Source organism: Curcuma longa, chromosome 7 (genome assembly GCF_044706935.1).
Source record: "Curcuma longa cultivar G26 ecotype Majalengka, Jawa Barat chromosome 7, ITB_CL_G26_1.1, whole genome shotgun sequence".
Taxonomy (NCBI): domain Eukaryota; kingdom Viridiplantae; phylum Streptophyta; class Magnoliopsida; order Zingiberales; family Zingiberaceae; genus Curcuma; species Curcuma longa.
Genome location: NC_133867.1, coordinates 6,209,611 through 6,234,497, shown reverse-complemented (window position 1 = coordinate 6,234,497; position 24,887 = coordinate 6,209,611). Strand labels below are relative to the sequence as shown.

Genomic DNA, 24,887 nt, shown 5'->3' with positions numbered 1-24,887 from the left:
TGTCAATAGAAGTTGCAGAAGCAAAAAAATTAAAAAATAAATAAAATTGAAGGCTCCACGACCAAAACCAGTCCCACTTGTTCCCTACTTCCACACTCTTCTTCGTCTTCGTCTTCGTCTTCCTCTTGATTTGATCTCTGAATCGGATCATCGGTCATGGAGGTGGGAGAGGCGTGGGAGATGAGAAGGCTGATCAGGTTGGGATAGTTCGGTTTGCTAGCTGAGGAGAGAATTGAGCTGCAGGGCGGCCGGGGAAGGTAAGGAATGGAGGAGGAGGAGGAGACGGCGTTGAAGGCGCTGTCGATGGACTATCTCAACCTGCTCATCAACGGCCAGGCGTTCAGCGACGTCAGCTTCGGGGTGGAGGGCCGCGTGGTGCACGCGCACCGATGCATCCTCGCCGCCCGCTCCCTCTTCTTCCGGAGGTTCTTCTGCGACGGCGCGGCCTCGCGGTCCGCGACGACGACGACGACGACGACAGCGGGACTGAGCCCGATGGCGAACTCGCCTGGGGGCCGCGGCGCCGGCATCATCGCGGTCACCTCCGTCAGCTACGAGGTGTTCCTGCTGGTGCTCCAGTTCCTCTACAGCGGCCAGGTTTCGCTGGTGCCGCAGAAGCACGAGGCCCGCCCCAATTGCCCCGACCGCTCCTGCTGGCATACCCATTGCCCCGCCGCCGTCGACCTCGCCCTCGATATCCTCGCTGCCGCCCGCTCCTTCGGCGTCGAACCCCTCGCCCTTCTCACTCAGGTAGGTAGTAGTCGAGCTAAAACGTCGCCGATAGCATGGAATAAGTAGGTAAATCGATCGATCTCGCAGAAACATTTGGTCGGAATGGTGGAGAAGGCGTCGATTGAGGACGTGATGAAGGTGCTGGTGGCGTCGAGGAAGCAAAACATAGGGCAGCTGTGGACGACGTGCTCGCACCTCGTGGCCAAGTCCGGCCTGCCGGCGGAGGTGCTCGCCAAGCACCTCCCCCTCGACGTCGTCGCCAAGATCGAGGAGATCCGGCTGAAGATCAGCTCCTTCGCCCGCGGGGCCGGCGCCTTATTCCCGGCGCACCTGCAGGCGCATCAGCAGCAGCAGCACCCCGGGCTCGAGCTCGCCGTCCCCTGCGGCGGCACCGACCATCACCTCGTCGACGAGCAGCAGAAGATCCGACGGATGCGGCGGGCGCTGGACAGCTCGGACGTGGAGCTGGTGAAGCTGATGGTGATGGGGGAGGGGCTCAACCTCGACGACGCGCTCGCGCTGCACTACGCCGTCGAGAACTGCTGCCGCGAGGTGGTGAAGGCGCTCCTCGAGCTCGGCGCCGCGGACGTGAACCGCCGGGCGGGGCCGGCGGGGAAGACCCCTCTCCACGTGGCGGCCGAGATGGTGTGCCCGGACATGGTGGCCGTTCTGCTGGACCATCACGCCGACCCCACCGCACGCACCCTCGACGGCGCCGGCGTCACGCCCCTCGACGTCCTCCGCGGCCTCACCTCCGACTTCCTCTTCAAGGGCGCCGGCGTCCCCGGCCTCGCCCACGTCGAGCCCAACAAGCTCCGCCTCTGCCTCGAGCTCGTCCAATCTGCCGCCCTCGTCATGTCGCGTGAGGAGGCTGCTGCCGCCGCCGCCGCCGCCGCCAACAACAACAACACCCACAATAACAGCAGCGACGGCGCCACTTCGCATCATCACTCCATCAATATCTACCCTCGATGAATCTAAATCTGTAAGCAAAGTTCTACATACAAATCTCGCATTCGATTCATCAAAATCTATATATAATCTCTCTCTCTCTATATATATATCTCCTAATCAATTGGATCATTTCCCTTCTCATCAATCATCAGTGTGCTTGGTGTGCAATTGAATTTCATGAGGGTCTTCCATTGTTTCGTTTTGTAGCATGCATTAGCCATTAGTTAGCAACCATGGACATGTAGAAATAATCAAACAATTTCTTAAATATTAATTCCCAAATTCAATACTTTCTCTCTGTTTCTTGTTGATCATCCTGGTACACTAGGGTTCTTCAGTGTACTGTGGTGTGGTGATCTCATAACCCTTGTTTTAGGGTATCCTAAGTCATGAAATGAATGAATGAATCACCCGGTAGTCGACGGCCACGATGAGTCCGAAATACTACGATCCGACGGCAAGGAAGAGACCTTCTTCCTAGAGTGCAATCTGCGTCGTGCGCCATGGCATATCAGCAGCTAGCTAGGGTTGTGGTGCAACAGTGAGGCACTGTGAAGTTTTTTTTTTCTTTTTTCTTTTTCTTTTTCTTTTCTTTCCTTTTCTTTTCTTTTCAAAGTACAGAGATTGGTGCTTTGTTTGGATGCACAAAATGAGATATGTCGAGGCAGGCAATGAGCAATTCAGCACATCGAGTTGTCTTCTCCAACAGTTTGAGTACCCATTTCTTTAATTTCCTTGGCCAGAGCTTTCAATGCCCTTCCTGCTGCAAATGGTTTTCCAAGCTCTTCTTCACTATTAATATTCAACACAACACAAACAAACAAACAAACAAACAAATATATCATCGAATAGAAAACTATATTTATACTTTGTTTTTCATTTATCATTTCCTTAATTAATATCTTTGCCATATAGACGTTCTTGGATATTTAGGTTTTGTTAGAAATGTTTTGTGCTGAATTTACAGTTAGATTCTGTCTGCATTATGAATCAGCCTCTTTGCTTGTATTCATCTTCAGACCTTGTTAATTACTAATTATTGATAAGTAGTAAAGAATCTTTGTGTTTAACTTAATTAAACTGAAAATATGTAATTTATGTTGAATATATTTGTGTTCGACAAATTATGATTAATTAAGAATATATATCAATGGATAATATTGAAACATGTTTCAAGGTTAATTACTAGATTGAAAGAAACTTTTCCTTTTGCAATTTATATTAACTTAGTTTATGTATTTGATAGGTTTCTAAGATTTTAGCAGTAATTAACTTTCAAGGTCTTTACTAATTGAGCATGTATTTTGTGCCAATATTTAATTATATGTATACATATAATTTTTTTAAATGTTTGATTATCTATTGAAATGTAACATAACTTGTATAAATTGTTAAATAAACAAAGATTTGTATTCTTTTGGATTATGTTAATTACAGAACTATTAATAGAGCTAGAGGTTAATGAATGATTTGCTAAAGTTTTTTTTTTAGAAAAAAAGAAGTAAATTTCGAAACTTATCTTTGAATGGGTTACGTTGTCTCATTCCATCTTACTTATTCGATCTTCTCTTCACTCGCATTCGATTCATCTTCGACACATGTAATGTAAAGTTTGCCAAGGTTTTCTTAATCATTCTTGTTTCTTCATTGATTGTTTCATGGTTTGCATGAATCACATCAACATATATATGTTTTAAATAATCACGTATTAATGATAATTAAGCCATTAATTAAGTTATGCATAAATCATTTTGTTTAGAATTGTTTTGAAGTGGTTAAAAATCAATAATGTCAAAGATTATTTATTAATTTTGACTAATTATGACCATAGTTATCAAATGATCTCCAACTTAGCCATTGGGCCTATAACTTCATTATCATTATTAATGACTATATTGCCAAATGATTACTTTCAAAGAAACTAAACAACTTAACGATAGATTATAATACACTAATTAGAACTCTATGACTTATATTGAAAAGTAGTTCGACAATTCTAGGTTAAAATGTTCATGGAAGGTACAAATCTATCTCTACTTACAATACTTTTTTACATCCATAACTTCGAAGTTAACTAACGAATGAAGATCAATGGACTATGAGATGATGAAAGGAATAAGGATAAACATGTTTGTAGACTTTCAAGCAACATATGTGCATACCTAATTCATCTTTAAAAGAAAGATTTTCATATAATTTACACTATCGAACTATGCAATATAGCCTCTCTATAAATATTATTGGCCTAGAAAGAATTTAACCTTTTAGTATCATTATCAGTGCAATGATGATTAGTTAATGACATAAACTTAGGGATAAAACAATTATTAACGCACAAAAAAATAGTTTTAGTAGAGAATTTTATAAAAATATTGTTAGCTTTAGCATAGGAGAGCTTATTAATAGATTTTCAAGATGGTCAGTGTGTAAAAAATATATATATTTTCTTTTTCCTGATTATTTTTTAATGAAAACAAGAAAGCGCCATTTGGGCTAATTCTGGGCTGTCGTGTTTCTTTATGTAAGTTAATGGGCCAAACCTCAACGGCCCAATTTGGGCCCCAAGTTAATCATGCAGCGCAATTCAAATGTGTATTTGCCTAAAAACACCCTCTAGTTTTCTAAATATAAATGGTAAGAGTCATTAATGTAGGGCAGCCGTACAAATTTAGTATTTTGGTGAAGCTCAAACATGCTGAGCACTAACAAAGATCATAATTATTTATAAATAAACTTATTTATTAACTTATCTAAATTTTAATTTTAAATTTGTATTCAAATGAAAGTTATAAGTTAAAAATAAATTTAATGCATACCCTGTATTCAAATGGGCCATTAAGCAATAAAGACCTTGGAAAAAAAGTATTCTCCTGTTGACCCGGTCGAGTCCACCCACCGCCAACCGTTACTTTTATCGTCTCTGGATTCGGTCGGCTCATAAAGTAAAAGGGTCCAGTGTCGGTGAACCAAAAAGAAAAAGAGAAAAAAAATAAAAAATAAAAAATAAATAAAAATGATTTATTTTTAATCAAAACAAATAAATGGAGGAAGTTTCATTTTTACCTTTCAATATTTTTTCCTCTAGTAGCCGGTCCGGTCCGGTCCGACCTCTGCTTTGGACGGCCGGGTGGACCCGGTCCGCCAGCCTTTTCAGCCGACCAAAACCTAAATTGGGCCCGCCAGAATCTTAACCTTTTATCTAACTGAATGGCCCACCCGCGCGACACGAGACAGCGGCGCCGTCCACTCGTTTGATCGAGGACACGTGTTCCGTGTCTCGTCTGCTTTTGCTTCCTTTTTCCCCGTTGCTTTTTGCGTGTACGGGAAAAAGAATTAAATAGCATTAATTTTTTTTTTTTGGATTTCAAAATAATTAAATCCAAATAAGAAAAAAGAATAAAGAAAAAGAAAAAGAATAAAGAAAAAAGAAATCGATAACGATAATAATGCAAGAACTAGCTAAAGTGGAAATCAACATCATGATCCATCAATTTCGACCACATTCAAGCATGGCCGTCCGTGCCATTTCTTCAACATTAATCTTCCCATAAACAAAATCATTGAACAAACGTCCAAAAAACGGATTCTCTTCTTCTTCTTCTTCTTCTTCTTGTTCTTGTTCTTGTTCTTGTTCTTCTTCCAAGCAATCCATCTTGCAATCCTTGCTCAAGCTCATTTTCGATCTTTCCTTCTCCATGGTGCAAAGAAAAGCACCTGATGCAAATACCGCTGCTTCTTGCATGGCCATGGCTTCCTTCCGTGGGCGAGGATCGGCAAAGAGCAGCGTGAAGAGGCAGATGAAGCACGAAGGCATGGCGGATGCCCTGCCCAACTACATGAAGCCCACCACCAGCTCCGACGCCAAGAAGCAGCACGCTTGTGAATCCTCGTCGGAGGCTTTGAAGAAGAAGAAGAAGAACTGGAAGACTTTGAGGATCCAGCCCAAGAAGGTGAGCGTGAGAGCGACCTGCTCGTCGACTCTCAAGAGCTGCAAGTTCCCCGAGTTCCTCGAGCTCGGCCATGGCGGCACGGAAGCAGAAGGCACGTCGGCCGTCAAGGTTTGCCCTTACAAGTACTGCTCCCTCAACGGCCATCTCCACGGCCAGGCCGACTTCCCTGCGCTCAAGACCTTCTTGGCTTCGAGGAGAGAGAGCATGAAGCAGAGAGGAGCTTCGCCTTTCAGGAAGAGGGACACAGGGCAGGCGGTGGTCGCGAGGACTCGGTCTGGCTTGGAGATTTCTTCCCTGATCGAAGAAATTGGCCTCGATTTGCTCCACGAACAGCCGGCGGTCGAGGAGGAAGATGATGAGAATGATGCATGCTCAGATAGAAGCAGTGATGGAGTTTATAGCTTGGAGGCCATGGCGGGTTTTGTCGAGTATGTGAGTCGCGATCGAGAAGTAGAGGAAGATCGCAGCAAAAAGGAGATTGAGGATGGAAATCAATTCATGGCCGAATCCATGGATTTCAATTTGGAAAAAGAAGAAGAAGAAGAAGAAGATGCTGAATTGGGTCTCTTTGGCTCTTTGGTGTCGATCAAGATCAGTATGAAAGTAATCATGGAGATTGTTTAACGGCCATCGAAACATCTGAGAACAACACGCCCAAAGAACAGGCTGTTCTTGATCAAGAACAACCTGACACTGAAGAAGACGCTAGAAATGAAGATGTTCAGATTACTGATACAAATGATTCAAATTCGAACATCATCGAAGAATCTTTCCCTCCTTCGGCTAAAGAGAACAAAGAACGCAAGGCTGATCATGACCCAAATGTGAGACTGATGCACATAGCAAGGAAGAGTAGCAGAGATGAGGAGCTGGAGCAACTGAAAGGATTCGATCCCCGGGGACCGAACTTCCTGCCCGAAGAGCCAGACCCGGAATCGGAGAAGGTCGACCTGAGGCACCAGACGATGGATGAGAGGAAGAACGCAGAGGAGTGGATGATAGATTACGCACTGCAGCAGACAGTCACAAAACTAGGCTCTGCAAGGAGGAAGAAGGTGGCACTGCTCGTCGAGGCCTTTGAAACAGTAATTCCTCTTCCTCCATTGCAAGCTTGTAGATAAAACCAACAAGAATTCAGATCAAGCAACTTCTGTCGACTGATCAGGAATCAATAGCTGCTGTGGAAACTAAACTGGTGTTAATTGACATAATAAACTGCAGTAATGTCTGCAGAGGTCAACTGTAGATATCAGTGTGGCTTAATTAACTTAGATCAGTATGAGTTTATGGATTCTGTAAATTAGTGATTAAAAGCATGAACTACTCTGGCTTCTGTAAAAGATTAACAAGAGTGGTCGTGAAGGGTTTGTTATACTTTGTGTTAGGGTTACGATCAAGAGGCTTGTGATCAGGCCTCAACTATACAAAATCAATGTGCTAAAGAAGAAGAAGTGGAAACACACTCAATCTGGTCAAAAAGGGTTTTTTTATGTACATGAACAAGAAGAAGAAGAAGAAGAAGAAGAAGAAGAAGACAAGAAAGAAGAAGAGAAGTGTGGTGATTGATTCAGTGGAATGGCTTGTTGCATTTCCATGAGGAAACAGAGAAGAGTGGCCGGTCCTGCCAACACATCATCAAGCAACCCTTCTCCTCCCTCACATTGTACCCTTGGCAGTACCCCAAGTCCTGCAGCAGTTGGCGGCCCTGCAGGAGCGCGTAGTGGCTGAGCGGCGCCGCCCGGAAGGCAGCCGCGTGGAGCCTCCGCGCCCACCGCTCCACCTTCTCGTGCCGCTCCTTTCTCTCCCACCCGTCGCAGGCGATGATGTTCTTGATCTCCTCGCCCAGCAGCACCTTCTCCACCCTCAGCCGCTCCACCGACGCCCGCGCGGCCGTCGAGTCCAGGCAGTCGAACAGCGCCGCGTAGTAGAACAGCGCCTCCACGAACCGCTCCCCCAGCGAGCTACCGTTGTGATCCGCCTCCTGCTCGGTCACCACCATCAGCATCGGCGACAGCCCCAGCAGCGCCGCCAGCAAGCTCTCCGCCCTCGTCGCTGGAGACGGCATTGCCAAGTCCCTGCTTGGGCTGTGGTCCTTGTCGAGGAACTCGCCCAGCGTCAGTTGCTGGCCGCCCGCCACCTTGCGGTCGTCGGCGGCGAGCAAGGTGTGGAGCTGGAGAACAGAGTTGATGGCCAGCGCTTCCCCTGTTTTGATGCGCAAGCTCTCGACGTTGAGGTTTTCCAATTTGGTGACCACCGTGTTGAATTGGAAGGGGATATCCAACCGCTCGGCCTCCTTGGAGAGGCAGGCGGCAGTGTGGTTGAGCAGGTCGCGGTGCTCGTGGACGCCGGTGATCTTGAGGTGCGGCGGGCCCTCCGGTCGCCTCCGCAGCCCCTGGAGGAGGGAGAGCCACTGCGTGGGGTCGGAGACGCTGAGGTCCACGATGTGCACCACCTTCTCTCCCTCCATCGCCTCCATGATCGCTTGGTTGGAGACAACGTAGGCGACGCGAAGGAAGGGGCAGAGGTCGAGGAAGTTGCGCCGTGCGGAGGCGGCCTCGGCGACAGGGAAAGCGGAGTCGAGGGCGTGGTAGATGCCCGGCCACCGGCGGAGGGCGCGCCGCGCGAGCGCCTCGGAGAAGTGGGACGCGATGCGTTGCATGGCGTCGCCATTGCAATCGGCCAACAGCGCGATCCGCTCCAGGTAGGCGTTGGCGCGGTCGAGGCTCCCAGCGACGACGTGGTTGGCGCAGTTGAGAAGGTGGTGGATGAGGCAGAGGCCGCGATCGTCGGACTTGAGCTCGCGTAGCCACGGCGAGAAGGACAGCGACGGCGACAGAGACGGCGGCGGAAGAGACATCATCGAGAAGGTATTGAAAGGCGATGAAGTCACCGACGAAGAACCGTCGTCCTGGGCGGCGACGTTTCTCAATAAAGACGCCATTTTTTTGTCGCCCGCCGACGGCAAACTGATCGGAATTTATAGAAATTAACCGGATAAAACTCAACAACTCAGAAACAAAACACAAATCGACTGAAAAACACAAAAAGCAACCGCCTTTCGTCGATCAATCCTCTGTTCTTCCACAAAGCTCGAGCAACGCAAGAAAAGGGAGAACAGGTACAGACTCAAAAGCTTACAAAGGAGTCTCCTTTCTCCATCACAGCTCCAAAATAAAAGCAAGGTCGTCACCTGGAACCGCGTCCTTCTCCGCGGAAGATTTGCTAAGATTCACAACGACTCTCCCCCGCCTCGGCGGCCACACAAATCGCACAAGTAGGAGAATCAGGGACCGGATAGGGAAGGAAGAGAGAGTTGGGAAGAACAGAGGAGGAGCGCAGCGAGTGCACTGGCGACAAAAGCGAAGCCGTTTTGTCCGCGATCGCCTCGGTGTCTCCATGCGGAAGGAGGATGCCTCGCCTCGCTTTCCTCGCGTCGTCGTCGTCGGCCGCTTTATTCGGTGGCCGCGGTAGCCACCAGAGGGATCAAGTAGGAAACAAAGGGGGACTCCTCGTGGGAATTTGTCTCACGCGGGAGGGCCGCAAGCGTCCGCCATTGGCGGGTAGCGAGCGGCGCGAGCAGTCGCTGGTGTCTTCTCCGCGACGCGAGCGGAAGAAGACAAGGAGAGGAGTACGGTTGGGTTGGTGACAACGACGGGAATGGAGCTTCTTCGCCGTGGCCTTCGGGAGCAACACGCAGGCAGACAGCGAGCTTTCCTTCTTCCTCTTTGACCATTCCACTTCTATTCTACCTCATCAAATTATAAAAGAAATTTTATATTCCATAAAAAAGGAAAAAAAATAAATTATTATTATTTCAGTACAAGTGAAATTTACTATTCAGCAGTCTTACACGATCAACTTCACGACCATATGTAAGGAAGTAAATCAGTAAGGGTGTAAACGAGTTAAGCTGCTCGCAAACTATTCGAGTCTTGATTCGAAAAAAAGTTCGTTTGATTAATTTAACGAGCTGAGTTCGACTGATTTCGAACTCGAAAATATTATCGAGCCGAACTTGAGCTTAACAATATTTGATTCGTGAGCTTGCAAACATATTCGTTTAAAGGCTCACGAACGTGTTTGTTAAGAGACTTGCAAACATGTGTGTATATATATATTTATAGTATATATTAATGAGTCAAGCTCGAACTAAGTTCGTTTAATTTTTAAACGAGCTATTTTCGAATCGAGTTCGAATTAAACTCGTTTAACTTCAAGATAAGACATTTTCGAACCAAGCTCAAACTGTTCGCGAATTATTTAATTTCATTACGAGCCGAACTTGAACTTAATAATTAAAATTCGAATCGAACTCGAGCTTGGGAAAACGAACTGAACTCAAGCTTCATACTGTTCTGCTCAATTCGTTTCGATTACACTCCTAAAATCGAGAAGTTGCAATTGACCATGACGAAGGAAGGTATGACCTCGGCTTCTTCGAGATTCGACCTTTATCCACTTCAGCAACTCTGTTTCATTGTCATCAACTTAATTATACTCTGGGGGCAATAATTTATTATCATGAGCCTTATAAAACATGGCCCAATAGGCCCACAAGAAACCCAAAATCTCATCAAATAATTATCAAAATATTCTAAACACTTCTAATCCCTCAAACTAGTTTATAGACTTGTTAATTACAAAAAAATTATGTCAAATTAGGGTTTAAAATATCTCAAATAAACTATATTAGGTCTAAAGGTTCAGAGTAGTACAAGGCAAGGTCCATATGTTCCATGAACTACCACAGCTTTTGCCAACAAAAATGGATTCCTGACCTCTTCTGTCTTTCTTTTGTGAGAAGCTGCTGCCCTGCCCTTGAAGCAAAGGAACAACAAAGGTATTCCACAGTAGGTTTAGATGAAGGCCAGCCAGTCGTTTTCAAATTCCACAGTAGATGCCTGGGGGAGCAGATGGGACCTCCATTGGAGCAGATGAAAGGCAGCTCCACAAGAAATAATTCGAAACAGAGCCCTCACATTGTTCTTTTGTTCACTGTGTGTTCCTTCTGGAGTGAAATAGCCAAACAGAGTGTGATCCTTGTAATCGACTTCAAATAGCTGAGAACCACGTTTCCTTACTGTCGTCGTCGACTTTAGCTCAGCTCGTGGCAAGTGGTGCGAAGAAAAGGAAGGAAGGAAGCTGTCATCTGAAACATTGTATCAATAATTGAGTTGGCAAAGTTTCTTTAAGATCTAAAGCAACATCATATTATTCTCCATGAATAGTATACAATGGTGGATGTTGTCCACCAAGTCAAGGATAATAGAACACTGTATTGCTTGTGTATGTTTTCCTTAGATAAGAATTTTAAGAACAAGATCTAGATCATGACTTGAAGTCAACTCTTGAAAGTCGATTTGGATGAAGGGCACTGAGGTTGGTAGGGCAGAAGGCTCATTGAAGAAGAATAGAGCCAAAATATAAAACATGACTAATTCTATCTAAAACATGAGTAATTAAACATGTTCTATAGTCACAACATAGCTCAAGAGTAGTCTTTTCGCCTAACTTGTGCATCCTCAGGTGGCCGGTAAGTTTGGCACAAAGATGATGTGCTAGTAGAGATCCTTTTTGCCAAACCATTATTTAGGCGGCCAAGAACAAGAGTTGAGAAAGAAAGAAAGGATCAAATTTAGTACGACCGGCACTAGATCAAACATACATACGATCAATCTAGATATATTTTTACTCAATTACCACCATTTCAATCATAATAAGCTCTCTCAACCATGAGGAGCAACTAAACTAGTAAAGAATATTTCTAAAGAAGAAGGAAAAGGCCATCAAAGGGGCCCTTAAACAGGGGAAGAAGGAAAGCTTTCCAAGAAAAAAGTAGCCGTTGGAGCTACCCTCTCTACCATTTAAAATTGCACCCACCGTCTCCCATGATTAATGAGTGCTTAAGTTAACCATCTTTTTCTATGCCTACTTTCATCAAATAATTAAGACATAAATTACTTTAAGGAAGAAATTGTTTTTAATAATCCAATTCCAATTCTGCTCCATATATTCGATCGGATCCTCCTCTCGTTCTTAATAATTTTGCAAAAAAGGGAAAAAGAAAGGAAGCTCAATCCATGGCGGAGTTGGAGTACGTACCGCCTTCGACGCCGTTACTGGAAAAATGGGGCGGCAGCAGCAGCAGCAGTAGAAGCAGCAGTAGCGACGACGCCGGAAGTGGTACGGACTCGAACCGAGCCCCCGAAGCTGTGGAGAGGATGAAATCCGGCGGCGGAGGCGAAGGCGGAGGCAGGAACAAGTCGCTGGCCGTGCTCACAGGCCACTCCGGCTCCGTACACTGCCTGGCCGTCTGCGGAGAGTACGTTCTCAGCGCCTCCGACGGGCGTGACATTGTGGCGTGGCGGCAACCCGACCTCCGCCGCTTCGCCCGGTTCGGGCATGGAGGCGGAGGCAGCGTCAAGGCCCTGGCGGCAGTCGGAGGCCACGTTTTCTCCGCCCACCAGGACGGCCGCATCCGCGTGTGGCAGGTCTGCCCCCGCGGCGCCGGCGGCTCCGAGAACGCCTTCCGGCTCGCCGCGACGCTTCCCACGGCCAGGGACAGACTCGGGAAGATCCTGATGCAGGGGAGCTACGTGCAGACCCGGCGGCACCACCGCAAGCTCTGGATCGAGCACGCCGACAGCATCTCCTGCCTCGCCGTCGACGGCGGCGCCGTCTACTCCGGCTCCTGGGACAAGACTCTAAAGGTCTGGCGACTCTCCGACCTCAAGTGCATCGAGTCCATCAAGGCGCACGACGACGCCGTGAACGCGCTGGCGGCGGGCGGGGGCGCCGTCTTCTCGGCCTCCGCCGACGGGAAGATCAAGATCTGGACGCGCCCGCCTCGCGCTCTCAATCACTCCTTGAAGGCCGTCCTCGAGGCGGAGGCGGCGCGTAAGGGGGCGGTCCCCGTGTCGTGGAACGCAGTGGTGGTGGCGGATGGCGGGCGGGCGGCCTACGGCGGGGGATCCGACGGGAGGGTGGTGGGGTGGGAGGAGGAGGCGGAAGGCAAGTGGAGGGTGGCCTGCGAGTTGAGGGCGCACGAGATGAGCGTGTTGTGTTTGAGCATTTGCTGCAGAGGGGAGGTTCTCTGCAGCGGGTCGGCCGACAAGAGCATCGGGTTGTGGAGGAGGGCGGCCAAGGTCGGCGGCGGCGGCGGTGGAATTTATAGGATCGGAGTGGTGAGAGGGCATGAAGGTCCGGTGAAGTGCGTGCTAGCTTCGGGGTTCAGGGTTGGGGACGGCTTCATGCTCTACAGTGGGGGGTTCGACAAGAGCTTGAGGGTGTGGTGGGTGGATGGAGGCAAAGAAGAAGCCCTAAGAGAAGCAGATGATGCACAAGGAAAAGACTGTTTGTGAGAGAAATTCTTCTTTATTTATGACTATGATGAAACAATTTCATACATTTGCACAGGAAAACAAAAACAAAAACAAACAAAAACAAAAACTTGAATCGAGAGTTTTAATCACTGATATTCATCTTGGGGTTGAACACACAGCAGCAAGCATAGCAGTGCCGATTGCTGATCCATCTTCTTGAGAAATTTGAAGGACTATATTCTGGGCGACCTCCTCGCCCAAGATATCTTTTATGGCTTCATTAATGTATGTTAGGAAGATCGGATAATGCATATAAAGGACAGACTCAAACGCGATGACCGTTCTTCTTGGTTTGCCTTGGGATCCATCTCGGCCTGTTTTCTTCAGAATGGCAACTATCCCTGCTGCAACTAATCTGGCAGCTCTTCGGATCACAATAGCACAAACTCTCACGACGAGCTTTCTTGCTTTCAAACTAGTACCGTGTATCTGGGAAGAGTGGGAGGACGGACTGTTAAGAATTGCAGTAGAATCACAAAGATGATAGTGAGGAACAAGTTCAAAGATCAGTTTTATGTACATGGAAAGCTTCTTGGAGGGTATTCCCGACTTCGCGTAGGTCCACAGAATGATCCTCGTGCATGGCATGCATCAAAGATGTCCTGAATCAGGGAATTTCTGTATTTGTCATTTCAGATTAAATGAAATAAAAAAAATTGACATGTAAGTCTAAGAATTTCTTCGGTTGAAGTACAAAAAATGATGGAGGATGCACGATAGAGGGGCATATAATTAAAATGGGATCTTGACTACAGATTAAATACCTCAAGGTAAATTGTACTGATAGTCGATGACTAGGATCTCCGAAAATACTCTGTTCATTTGCAATTCTATAAAGAACTCTTCGAACAATTTCACCCAGGTACGCTTCCGAAATCAGTTTTGAGAAACTCTGAAAGACAGCGACCCAGTCAAACATGATTCAGTAGAAGTGAATGATGCTCAGGAAACCTACTTGGTCATTTCGACTTGGACTTGGATCCGTCAAAGGAATATCGTAAGTGGTTCTAGGTAGATTTGATGAGAAAATTTCCCCATTCCATGTTGACAACCTAATCAATCAACAAAAATGGAAATGTAAGCAGACTATAAAAGATATACACTGAATTGTGCAAAAATCAAACAAGCCAAACAAAGCATGTGCCTCGATCGATATAAACAAAAGAAGTTACCATGGCTCCAGAGATTCCAGAAAGGCCTCGACACTTAACAATTGCATCCGATCGCTCAATATAGCATGCATTGGTGTCGTTTCCAATTATCACTGCAGCTACAGTGTCTTTATCGTAATAATGACGAAAAGCTAATGCTCCCACAGGATCATCCGCCTGGATTGCAAGAGAAGGAATGCATTGCTGAAATGTGCACATAATCCAGTGGACAGTAGCAAATAAAGACTTCTGAAAACGTACCGATACAACTACACTCATGTTCAATCCATTCCTTGCTATGGCTTCCTCTAAATATCGTGAAACATCTTTTCCGGTCTAAATTACATTAGGTCTGTCAGTTATCTTATGAACAAAAGCACTCAAAGAAAACAGTGTAAAATGATTCAAGAATAGAAAAGGCCGCTACATTAAATCAATTACAAGGACTAAAGAATGTATGTAGATTGAAAGTTCTTAATGGATACTAAATAATGCATTATTAAGAATCAAATTCAAATTCTTAATAAAAATTTAACTTACAATGCCTGTTCTCCGAGCGCCTGAAGAAGAAGACAATTGATTAATAGAGAAAGGAAATTCAATCCCGAGTCCGATCCCTAAGTAAAACATTTGCTTAAAATCTTTGTCCTCTCTTTCAACAATTTCTTTTAATGTCAGAACAACCAAATCAAAAAATTCCTGCATTGATCCAAGATAAAGAAAAAATTATAGTACTCAGAACAAGGAAAGAAATGTTCAAAAGAGAAGTTAGAATTACCTCTATTGTACCGATCTTTAATTGCATTGAAATATTTTTCTCTTCAACTTTATGGTCGAAGGTCTTAGGACCTCTGCTGCCCAGTTCAACTCTTACAACTTTGAAACTCGTTGCATCAAAATGAAGAGCATAGTATATTCCATCTTCAGTTCTGTTTAAAACGGGGTCATTATTAATTGCAAATTATTTGCAAATGAGTAGCAAAAAATTCCATTTTAAAGGGAGAAAAAGTAGAAGTCATAACCAATATGACAAGAAATATTGGAAGATTGTGTGGTTAATCAGTCTTAAATTGCTAACACATATAATGGGTATGATGCCAAAGAAATATGCATTACCCATATTCATATTTGTCTAAGACACCCAATGCACTTGTCAATTGGGGTCTCGTAGCTATGGGTATCTTTGTTCTTCCCATACCCATCCCATAATTTGATGATGAGTACACATCCAATGAAATGGGTCAGGGAGCCACTCTAATAGCAACAGAGAAAAATTACACATTAGGATTTCTAGAGTGTATAAATTTATATTACAAAATTAATCAAGTGAATATAAATGATCGATACTGGTGTAGGTTGTATAGAGTTCAAGGAAGGAAAAGGAGGTGGAAAATGATCAGAAATGGCCTAATCATTCCTTCTACTTGTTATCTTGTGTTTTCTTCCATAACCCATGAGTCCGGCATGTCAACATCAAGAAGGCAACCAAATTACCAGTAATCATATATATGCTCTTGCTCAGAATGTTAATCTTGATTAAAAAAAACAAGTAGGATAATGCAAGTCATCAGTTGAATGATGAATGATAGAGAGCATAAGCATCTCACTAAGAATTAAAATATTAAAGAGCAATCCAATAATTCAGGAAGAAAGATTAGTAAGTAGGGAAATAGGAAATAAGAAAAGTAACACAATTAAACTAGAATGGAACTGTATTCCCAAGATATGGAATACAATTAAACTAGAACTGAGGAATAAGATTAAGACAATTGACTACATTCTAGAATAAGGAAATGATAAGTATGTGAAAATAACTGCTACAATGAAATTGGTACAGATACACAACACCAAAAGCAATTACTGAAAGATTAATGATTCTCATGGTAACAAGTATACAATGCCCAATCTTTCTAGGGCCAAAATCTAATTCAGAACATCAATGCATTGCAAAGAAAATAGAAATTAGAGTAAAATAGTAAATAGTGATTTCTGAAAAGGCATTAGAAGCATATATAGCATATTTTCCAAAAGAGCAAACATCAAAATCAATGGTATTGCATACTTCTCTACACGTACAGAACAGTAACATTCTCCACCGTCCACTGGTATGGCATACTATAACATCAAAAACAAATATAATTCAAGCACATCTATCAACGCACAGATTAAACTAGCATCTATCAAAAAATATATTCAAAGAAAACCGTTCCACATTCATCAAGATCTTATTGAACTTCATCCAAGCAAGTTATTGCTATTTTCCGCAAAAGAAAAGCAAAGAAAAGAAAAGCTGCGGAAGCGGAGACGGGCAGCGGAAAGATAGAAGGAAGCAGATGCGGTTAAGATTACCCATCGGGGAGGACATCCAAGAAAGTGGGCAGCATCTTGAGGTTGCTTCCCCCGTCACTGGTGAGCCCCGCGCACATCGCCACTGTCATGCCGTCCGCCAACTGTCGCAGCCTCCCGGCCGGGGTGGCGCAATCCTCCTCGAATCCCTTCACCATCGCCACCGCCTTCCCCCAACGCCACCAACTCCTCGCCCTCCGTCCCACCAGCGCCGCCGCGATCGCGCACGACGTCGTCACAACGGCGCACCCCACGGCCACCCCCAACTGAACCCTCCCCATCCGGACGGAATCTTTTGCAACGCCGGACTTTGCCTGGCCCACGGCCGATGGAATCTCCGTCTATCGGCGGAGGAGATTGGAAAAGGAATGGAACAGAGAAAGCGACCGCTGCAATGAAACGAGAGAGTGTGGAGCGTGGTGGAGGAAGGGGCCATGGGGTCTATTTAAAGGGTAATTTCGGCAGTTTAATTTTTCTCCTTTATTTATTTATTTATTTGTTTGTGTAATTTAGGAATAAAAGAATTTTACTTTGCCCCCCAAACTATCTAATATTTCACTCTACTAATGTTTCAATACTGATAATTTAAACTTTTTATAAAAAAATTATTATTTGGCATAGCAAAAACTTATTTATATTCACTTATATGTAACATACTAAATTAAATAAATAAAATTAATATAATATATTTCTAATTTATTAATATTCATGAATAATATTATGATTCATAATAAATTTAATATGTATAAGATCAATTAAATAAATAATCTTAAATAACTTATTAAATTAAATAAATAAAATTAAATTCATATATAAGTTTAATATGAACCAATATAATGAACTATCCGATAAATAATATTAATGAACAATATCCACAAATATAATTTCTTAATTATATTCATTAATAAACTATTATCGAACAATATAATAAATAAATCTCATTGAACTATATAAACTCTAGATTATTTAATTTTTTATTTTCTCTCAAATAATTTTCTAATTAAGAGGGATGTTCTTTTACCTATAGATTTAATTGATCATTTCGCTTATTGAAAATAATAAATGTCAAATATTATGGTTTCAACATAGGTCTAACACGCATCATCTATGGGAATAGTGAACAAAATGGGGGTAATTGAGTGGATTACAAAATTAAAGTGAACAAAGATCGAATTTCGATAAAGCTATGGAATGTTATAGTGATAAAGTAACTTTTCTATATGAGAATAAATTTGGCGGATTTCACTATACTAAGTGGAATATTTTGAAGATCAGATCGACATATAAGTATACATAAGATGTATTTCAAATTTATGTTATAGGTGAACCAGAAAAAAAAATAATTTACTTTCAAAATAATCAAATGAAGCCTAGATACCTAATTATAAAAAAATAAAAAGTGAGCAAGCTAATACATAAATTTTGGAGTGCAAAATATGAAAATTAATAGTATTAGGGACCAGTTGGAAATTGTTTTCTATTTTTTTCATGGGACTGGGTGCGTATTTCCGGGCCTACATTCCTTTCTCCAATCCGTTAAATGACCATCTTGCCCCCAACATTCCACAAAATCACGGATGTGGACAGCTTGCTGGCCTTTGACTTGTGTCGGTCGTCGATCGATGGCGACCTGTCGCCGCCTTGCACTTTTCATCGACACTGTTCCCGCCTAACTACCCGTTCGCCCTCCCATTTCCACTTATTCACCAAATTACCCTCGACTCCGGTTCACTGACAAAAAATTACCAATTATTTCGGAAAAATGGCCCATAAAATCCTCACTGCTTTCTCTATAAAATCATACAATTAGATACTCTCGGAGTCGCTTCGAAAGTATTCTTTATTTCCAATTATATTTCATGAAATTTTTTTATAATTTATTCAATTTTATTTTCCGAAAAATTCCCGTAAACATTCCTATCCTCGCACGAGACCGACGGAGGCACGATCGTAATTCCAAGAAAAGGCGAGGGCAAAAGTGAGAAAAAAAACACGTCCACAGTTCGCGACGTAAAAGAACAAACGCGGTGGAACGACGATGGAGAGCCGCTGCGCACTCTGTCGCGGCCCCTCACCCTCACGTACCCATTGCTACCAGGGCGGAGCCCGGAGGGGCCCGGAGGTGGGTGTTAAAGTGGGGATCGTCGCCGTACGAGACAGTTGTCTTCCGCTAATTCCAGCTCAGCGAGCGGTCAGAATGCGCAGGAGCCGTACGATCTCACATCTTCGGCTCCCGATGCGCGCGGACAACGCGAATGATTATATTATCATATATCATTAAATATTGGTAGCAAATTGCAGTGGGGTCCACAGAGATCCCGAGAATTACATCATGGGGCCCTATTTCACAACCGAACCAACCGGTCCGGTCTGCTCTGAACCGGCGGCGTCTATAATTCCGGTTCACAGCGACCCCGCTCTTATCCAAATCTCACCGTTCTCTCGTCCAACGGAAGCCTCCGCAGCGCGAGGACGATCACCATGGCGGCGATCATCTGTGCTCTCTCTGCTTCCTCTCTCTCTCCCCGGAGATGCGTCCCTGGCTCGTCTCTCGCCCTCAATCCGCTCTTTCCGTTACTCCGCCGGCGAAGCATCTCTCTGCCGTCGAAGCCGCTCCCCGTATTGAGGAAGTCCATCAGGGCCGTGGCCGAGGGGGAGGCAGCGACCCCGGTGGAGGGCCCAGCTACCGACACAGTCGTGGCCGCAGCGACGGAGGATGAAGAAGGGGCGACGGTCGCCGTCCCGGTCTCTCCTTCGGATCTTCTCACCATGTACTTCCAGGTTCGCCTTATTCTTCAATCTCGTTAAAAAGAAAAATCGATTTTGACTAGGGTTTTAATGTGAAGGCCGAAGGAACGATGGATGAATCGGCAATTCCTGTCGTGAGCAAGGCATTACAGGTTGATCAACTAATTCAATAGATAAATTCTATTATTTTTCTTTAAGATTTCTATGCTCTTTGAGTTGACGTTTTGATTTTTTTGTCCCCCTTTCCTTTTTTTCTCAGGGATCGGAAGGAATCAGCGATGTGAGTGTTCGAGTAAATGAGGGCATTGCCACTGTTGAGGTACAAGCATATTGATCCTTGGAATTCTTCTTACTTTGATGAAGTTAGATCAATTTAAATTTGAGTTTGTGCATAGAATGTTTAGAATTAGTCCATAAACATTCCTTGAGTCAAGGCTGGATATAACTTTGACAGATGAACCTACCAATGGAAGTTAACTCGACTAACAACTATGCAATTTAGGTTACTCAAGTTTTGCCAAAATGTTCTAGCTAGTCTTGCAAAGCTCTGTGTGGTTCTGTTGTGCCGTGCTTAACACCGATAGATACACGATGAGAAGATAAATGTATTAGGACAACTCAATTCAGAAGGCTGGAAAACCTTTTATGGTAACACTAAAGGGATTTTCATGTTTTGTCTCTCCCACCATTAATGAAGCAAGATTGGCTACTTGTTCAATTATTCAGGATGTTTCTTCTACACCTCGGGCTTTAGAAACCCACTAGCAAGGACAACTTCCTTAGCTTAACAAGATTCAGTTAGGCATCACAAGTTTTGAGGTTGAGACAGTGCATAATAAGACTCATATCACTTCAATGTAGGCTTTGAAGAGGATGACCTTGCCTTTATTCATACAATTCTTTTTCACTAACTGTAAGATTTTTAGTAGTGAAAGATCGTATATGCATAACTTATTATTCAAGGACATTATGTTATGTCAGTCCTCTGGCAGATGCCCTGAGTAAAATTGTGAGGTTTTAGTTTACAGAATCCTACACAATGCTGTTGACGTTCATTAAATGATTCAAATGCCTATTTGCATCCTAACATTTATATTAACTCCATTAAAGACAATCAAGGGAAATGGAACAAAAGGCTGCTTAACCTTATTTTGCTGTCTGTCTTTTTGGTTAACTGTTTAAAAGTTTGAGTACTGCTACAATATTATCAAAACTGGTTTTGCACTAAGTCGATTCTTCTTGATGATCATTAATTTTCTTATTTTGCAGCTAACTAAACAGACAACAGTCCAAGCAACCGGAGTGGCTTCCAACTTAGTGGAGATCATTCAAGGAGCAGGCTTCAAGTTGCAAAGCTTAAATTTAAGTTTCGAGGATGAAGAGGATGCTGTTGCTGTCCTCTAAAACACTGTTCTGGAGCATAACCCTGTAGTAAACTGATTTCAAGGTCTTATAATCCTATGATTTGATTGATTGGACCGCAGTACAATTAATTTGTAATCTGGTGAATTATCACAATCAATTCATTTGGTCCACAATATTTCCTGTTCCTTCAACACTGACAAGTTACTCCAATGCATGTCTGATAAATGACCTGCACACGTACGGTATCCTGCAATAATTAATCATATTATTTCTGAATTCCTATTTAGTTTATGATGTTCAAGCTAATTCTGTTCATGTTTTGTTATGAATCAAGCAGGAAGATGGCTGAAGATGTTGCTGTTCTCTGTGGTTTTGGCAACAGTGGCGTCGCCGGCGTTGTCCATTTCAGCCAAGAAGGCATCGACGGTATAATCCTTAAATTATCTTTAATAAACTACACCCTTGTGGATCTTAATCGATGTGTTAGGGCCGACAACAGTGACAGGAACCCTCTCCGGTCTCAAGCCCGGCCTCCATGGCTTCCACGTCCATGAATTTGATCGGCGACAACACAAACGGTGCTCTGCGTGCTCTGCTCGATATGCATTTAACGTACTAAGGTGGATCTCTTGATCAGGCCAACTCTTGTTAGTTTCATGCACTCGATCTTTTGTTTCATTCATCTGTTAAATGTGACATTACAATCGAACAAAACAATAGATTTCAAAAGCATGTAATACGTCTTGATTTCCTCCCACCACCCGTTCGACGAAATGCCCCACCCAACTCAGATGTGGCATTCAGCGGCAGGATGAGGTTCAGATGGCTTGGCTTCTAGGGACGTGGATGAGAATTTGCCGGCGACGAGTTGCCCAAGGAGTGGTGGCTTCGCCTCCTTGAGCCTCTTCAGCAGCTCGGCCAGTGACCGCTTCACTGCTGTGCTCACCGCCCGGGCCTTCCTCCTCAGCCCACCCACCTGCTCCTGCGGCCACCGCAGCTGCCGCCGCAGCCGCATTCGCTTGCTCCGAGTAGGCTGACCGTTTCTCTCCCCGGGCGTCCATGTAGCAGCTCTAAAGACCTCCGGCCATCCATCTTCTTCCTCAGCCGCGTGCGGAAGCCCCTCAAGCCTCTGATAGGAAGAAGCCATGGGAATTGGAGGAGTTGCTAGAGCTATTTAAGGTGGTTGTATGTGAGTTAGTTAAAGGTGTCTGACGAGGTTTGGAGGAATTCATCACACGAGGCCTCTCAGTACACTCAATTGAATAGACAACCAACAAATGTCCGATTCAACCAACTCAACTTGAATTTTGCTTGTCAAGTTGTAGGAGCTGTCATAGGTCCCCCTTCGAAATAACTACTTATCGACTTGCAACAAATGACGATTCTAAAGAGCCTATAACGACTCCTCCCCTCCCCCGAACGGTGTACGATAACATTCTCGAGTAACAAATGACGATTCTAACGAGCATATAATGACTATGATTAACTTCACGAGTTCACAATCGACTCAACTACAAGAGAATGCACATGAATCATCTGCATCATTAAGTTGAAACAAATGTACAAATTCAAGTTCACATTACAACAATATTATCATTCGAGGAAAATAGGAAACAGAATTAAGGTCTAATCAAGAAGAAGAACAAGAATGACAACCACATTAAAACAAGCTTAAGAGATAACTGAATACAGAACACCATGGAGGATCTGAATAAGCTCCAACGTGCAAGAAACCACACCATGCAATCAATAATACCATATGAAATATTTGGCACACAAGAAAAATGTTATTGAGTTTGAAACTGACAGCATTTACTTGGATATTTAAAGCTTGAAGCAATCTTGACTATTTGTTATGAATTACTTCCTTTTCAGCAAGTAAATTCATTAGAACTCTAAACAAATATAGAAATTATGGAAATACAACATACTTCAACAAGGCCAGAGAGATTATCAGTATTTAAGGCTATCGACAACAACCAAGTCAATAGTATAGAGAAGAGTATAGCAGAATGGTTGCCTACACAGACCGAGTTCAACTAGAGCTTGAAGAGCGGAAGGGCCACAGGTAGGAAAACAGGTTCCTGCGGCGATGTCCATTGTTTCTTGAACTGCTACTACTGCTACCTGAGCTTTGTGTGTTCCTTCTTGAGCTTCTACAATTGCCAGAACCTCGGGTGGGCATCTCGTATCGGCAAACTGGGCAGGAATTATGTTGTTCTAACCATGGGATGATGCACTCAGAGTGGTACAAATGTTTGCATGGCATCTCTCGGGCTTCAGACCCTATTTCGAACATCTCCTTGCAAACTGGACAGTGTGAATCGCCTTGTAGATGTCTTTGGTTAATTTTTATGGTGGGCATAGCATCAATAGATGATTGAGAGGCGGGCGGTGGACCACGCCTATCACTATGCATCATCTGTTCCATCAGTTCATCCAACCCTGGTCCAACAAAATAGTCTGACATGCCAGCCCGTCGAACTCCAAGACCCTGTTGCCCATTAAGAAGTACTTCCAACCCGTGATCGTCAAATGCATGAAATGGAATTTGTCCCCTAAAAACCAACCAAGGGCCTGGGCCAAATTCCATACCAAAGTTTGAATTGGCATAGGGTCTTCTCATGAGTCCAACATGGTGCCTCCTTCCTACCCTTCCCTCTCTCATCGAAGTAGAGAATGCCTCCATCAACCTGATCCACGGATCCTGAAAGCCATCAGAATCCATTCCAGCAAAGTGGTTCGCCGCAGCCTCCATCTCATCATATTCTAACACGAAACCAGAATCACAATAGGGACAGACCATGTCCCTCTCACGAGGTTGAACTCTTTGATTACACTGGTAACACCAATGCGTCGCTAAATTGGTTGACATGTTCCACCCTCTTCTATTGACTTCTCAAACAATACCTAGATCAAGGTCAGATAGACAAAATCCAGGAAAAAATTATATAGATTTCTCACTTCAATGAGAACAAAAATTGTACGAAAATAAGATAAACAGAAACAAAACTAATGCAAGTGCAGTGCATGGTGGATTGAGTAAATATAAACTCTTGAAGGATTATCATTACTAGGACAACTAATATCAAACTATAACCCATGCCTGAAGTTAGTTTCCTTTGATTGCTAAGATAATTAGTTGCTTATGATAGAAATAAAATAATATCACACTAACAGATGCAAATAAGAAACACTTCAAACACGCCACAAAATCAAGATATATCATGCTCATGCTGTTATGATTCACTCATCAAGAAGTTGTTTTGTCAACTAAAACAACACCATTCTTGAAACTAATCATGAACTCGCCATACAACATAAACAAGAATCAGTAAATATTACATAATTCAATCAGAAACAGTAAGAAAAAGATACTATTAAAGCAATAATCAAACAAAAGGATGAGAACAAATACTATAAATCATTTACTATCAAGCTCAGTTTCATCTATTGCTCCTAAAAGAACAAGCAAAGGCACATGGTGAAGAGAGAACAAACTATTTTTAGGATAAAGATCAATTAAAGAATGGGAAGAAAGCCCTAAATCAATAGCATTAATCAATCACCTTCAATTCACTTTCCTCGTCTAATTCCAAGCATAAGAAATTGAAATCATAGTAAATTATCAACCCTATCGACAAAGAGGAGAAGAAACAAAGACCAATAGAACCAAAAGAAAGCTTTTTTTACCCCCAAGCTTTCCAGTTCTAACAAGACCCGAGAAACCAAAAAAAAAAAAAAGAAATTGAAGAACTCCAGAACTATTATACCTCGAGGGATTGGAAATCGTCGAGAGAAGAGGAGGAACCGCTCGGAACTGGATCTGGCAGAGAGATCGCTGATTGACTTGACCCCTATCGACGGAACCAGCCGCGAAAGTGAGGTCTTCCTCGTCTCCCCGCTATCTACCTTTTCTTCCACGGAGAAATTGGGGAAGCCATATTGGCCGTCCATTTCGAGACGGACGGCTCGATGAGGGAACCAACCACGTCAGCATCGATTCCTTCCTTGGACAGCTGGTTTTATGCGGAATGTCGTCCGATGAAGAAAATTCAGATTGAAGCCGTTGAATTGGAGGCTGACGGTCCTGATTCGCTCGCAGGAATTAAAGTATGCGTATCAAAGTCATGGTTCTGCCGTAATTATTGATGATAGCTAAATCTCGCATCAGGGCCGTCCATTTCGACGGGGGGAAGATGAACGGTCTAAAATGATGTATTGTGGTATTAATCTCAAAATTAAAAATACTAATTAAT

The 24,887-nt window shown here is 43.7% G+C and overlaps 6 protein-coding genes and 1 pseudogene across 8 annotated transcripts; 4 read left to right on the top strand and 3 right to left on the bottom strand.

Annotated features, from left to right (window-relative positions):
* The first annotated feature begins 29 nt into the window (after nucleotides 1–29).
* LOC141831502 (BTB/POZ domain and ankyrin repeat-containing protein NPR5-like) lies at nucleotides 30–1,966 on the top strand. Its single transcript, XM_074718873.1, has 2 exons — nucleotides 30–750; nucleotides 820–1,966. The coding sequence occupies exons 1-2, from the start codon at nucleotides 265–267 to the stop codon at nucleotides 1,705–1,707; spliced, it is 1,374 nt and encodes a 457-aa protein (XP_074574974.1). The 5' UTR covers nucleotides 30–264; the 3' UTR covers nucleotides 1,708–1,966.
* A 3,212-nt stretch (nucleotides 1,967–5,178) lies between these two features.
* Nucleotides 5,179–6,930, top strand: LOC141831504 (uncharacterized). The gene is made up of 2 exons (XM_074718874.1): nucleotides 5,179–6,188; nucleotides 6,233–6,930. The coding sequence occupies exons 1-2, from the start codon at nucleotides 5,382–5,384 to the stop codon at nucleotides 6,755–6,757; spliced, it is 1,332 nt and encodes a 443-aa protein (XP_074574975.1). The 5' UTR covers nucleotides 5,179–5,381; the 3' UTR covers nucleotides 6,758–6,930.
* A 201-nt stretch (nucleotides 6,931–7,131) lies between these two features.
* Nucleotides 7,132–9,171, bottom strand: LOC141831501 (scarecrow-like protein 3). Of its 2 annotated transcripts, none has more exons than XM_074718871.1 (2): nucleotides 8,689–9,171; nucleotides 7,132–8,602 (listed from the first exon to the last, which is right to left on the bottom strand). In XM_074718871.1, exon 2 carries the CDS (start codon nucleotides 8,575–8,577, stop codon nucleotides 7,204–7,206), a length of 1,374 nt encoding a protein of 457 aa, XP_074574972.1. In that variant the 5' UTR covers nucleotides 8,578–8,602; nucleotides 8,689–9,171; the 3' UTR covers nucleotides 7,132–7,203. The 2 variants fall into 2 exon arrangements, with proteins under 2 accessions (XP_074574972.1, XP_074574973.1); XM_074718872.1 differs by having other exon boundaries at nucleotides 8,827–9,171.
* A 2,545-nt stretch (nucleotides 9,172–11,716) lies between these two features.
* Nucleotides 11,717–13,049, top strand: LOC141832162 (protein JINGUBANG). Its single transcript, XM_074719650.1, has one exon. The coding sequence runs from the start codon at nucleotides 11,717–11,719 to the stop codon at nucleotides 12,995–12,997; it is 1,281 nt and encodes a 426-aa protein (XP_074575751.1). The 3' UTR covers nucleotides 12,998–13,049.
* Nucleotides 13,050–13,114: 65 nt separating this feature from the next.
* On the bottom strand, nucleotides 13,115–16,796 carry LOC141832161 (hexokinase-3-like; annotated as a pseudogene).
* Nucleotides 16,797–18,962: 2,166 nt separating this feature from the next.
* Nucleotides 18,963–21,054, top strand: LOC141832308 (uncharacterized). Of its 2 annotated transcripts, none has more exons than XR_012602108.1 (5): nucleotides 18,963–19,296; nucleotides 19,362–19,415; nucleotides 19,523–19,582; nucleotides 20,533–20,865; nucleotides 20,966–21,054. XR_012602108.1 is itself a non-coding variant. In XM_074719799.1 (5 exons), exons 1-4 carry the CDS (start codon nucleotides 18,997–18,999, stop codon nucleotides 20,665–20,667), a joined length of 549 nt encoding a protein of 182 aa, XP_074575900.1. In that variant the 5' UTR covers nucleotides 18,963–18,996; the 3' UTR covers nucleotides 20,668–20,710; nucleotides 20,966–21,019. The 2 variants fall into 2 exon arrangements, 1 of the variants encoding a protein (XP_074575900.1); XM_074719799.1 differs by having other exon boundaries at nucleotides 20,533–20,710; nucleotides 20,966–21,019.
* A 1,286-nt stretch (nucleotides 21,055–22,340) lies between these two features.
* Nucleotides 22,341–24,509, bottom strand: LOC141831852 (putative E3 ubiquitin-protein ligase RHC1A). Its single transcript, XM_074719259.1, has 2 exons — nucleotides 24,402–24,509; nucleotides 22,341–23,538 (listed from the first exon to the last, which is right to left on the bottom strand). The coding sequence occupies exon 2, from the start codon at nucleotides 23,501–23,503 to the stop codon at nucleotides 22,664–22,666; it is 840 nt and encodes a 279-aa protein (XP_074575360.1). The 5' UTR covers nucleotides 23,504–23,538; nucleotides 24,402–24,509; the 3' UTR covers nucleotides 22,341–22,663.
* Between the last annotated feature and the right edge of the window lie 378 nt (nucleotides 24,510–24,887).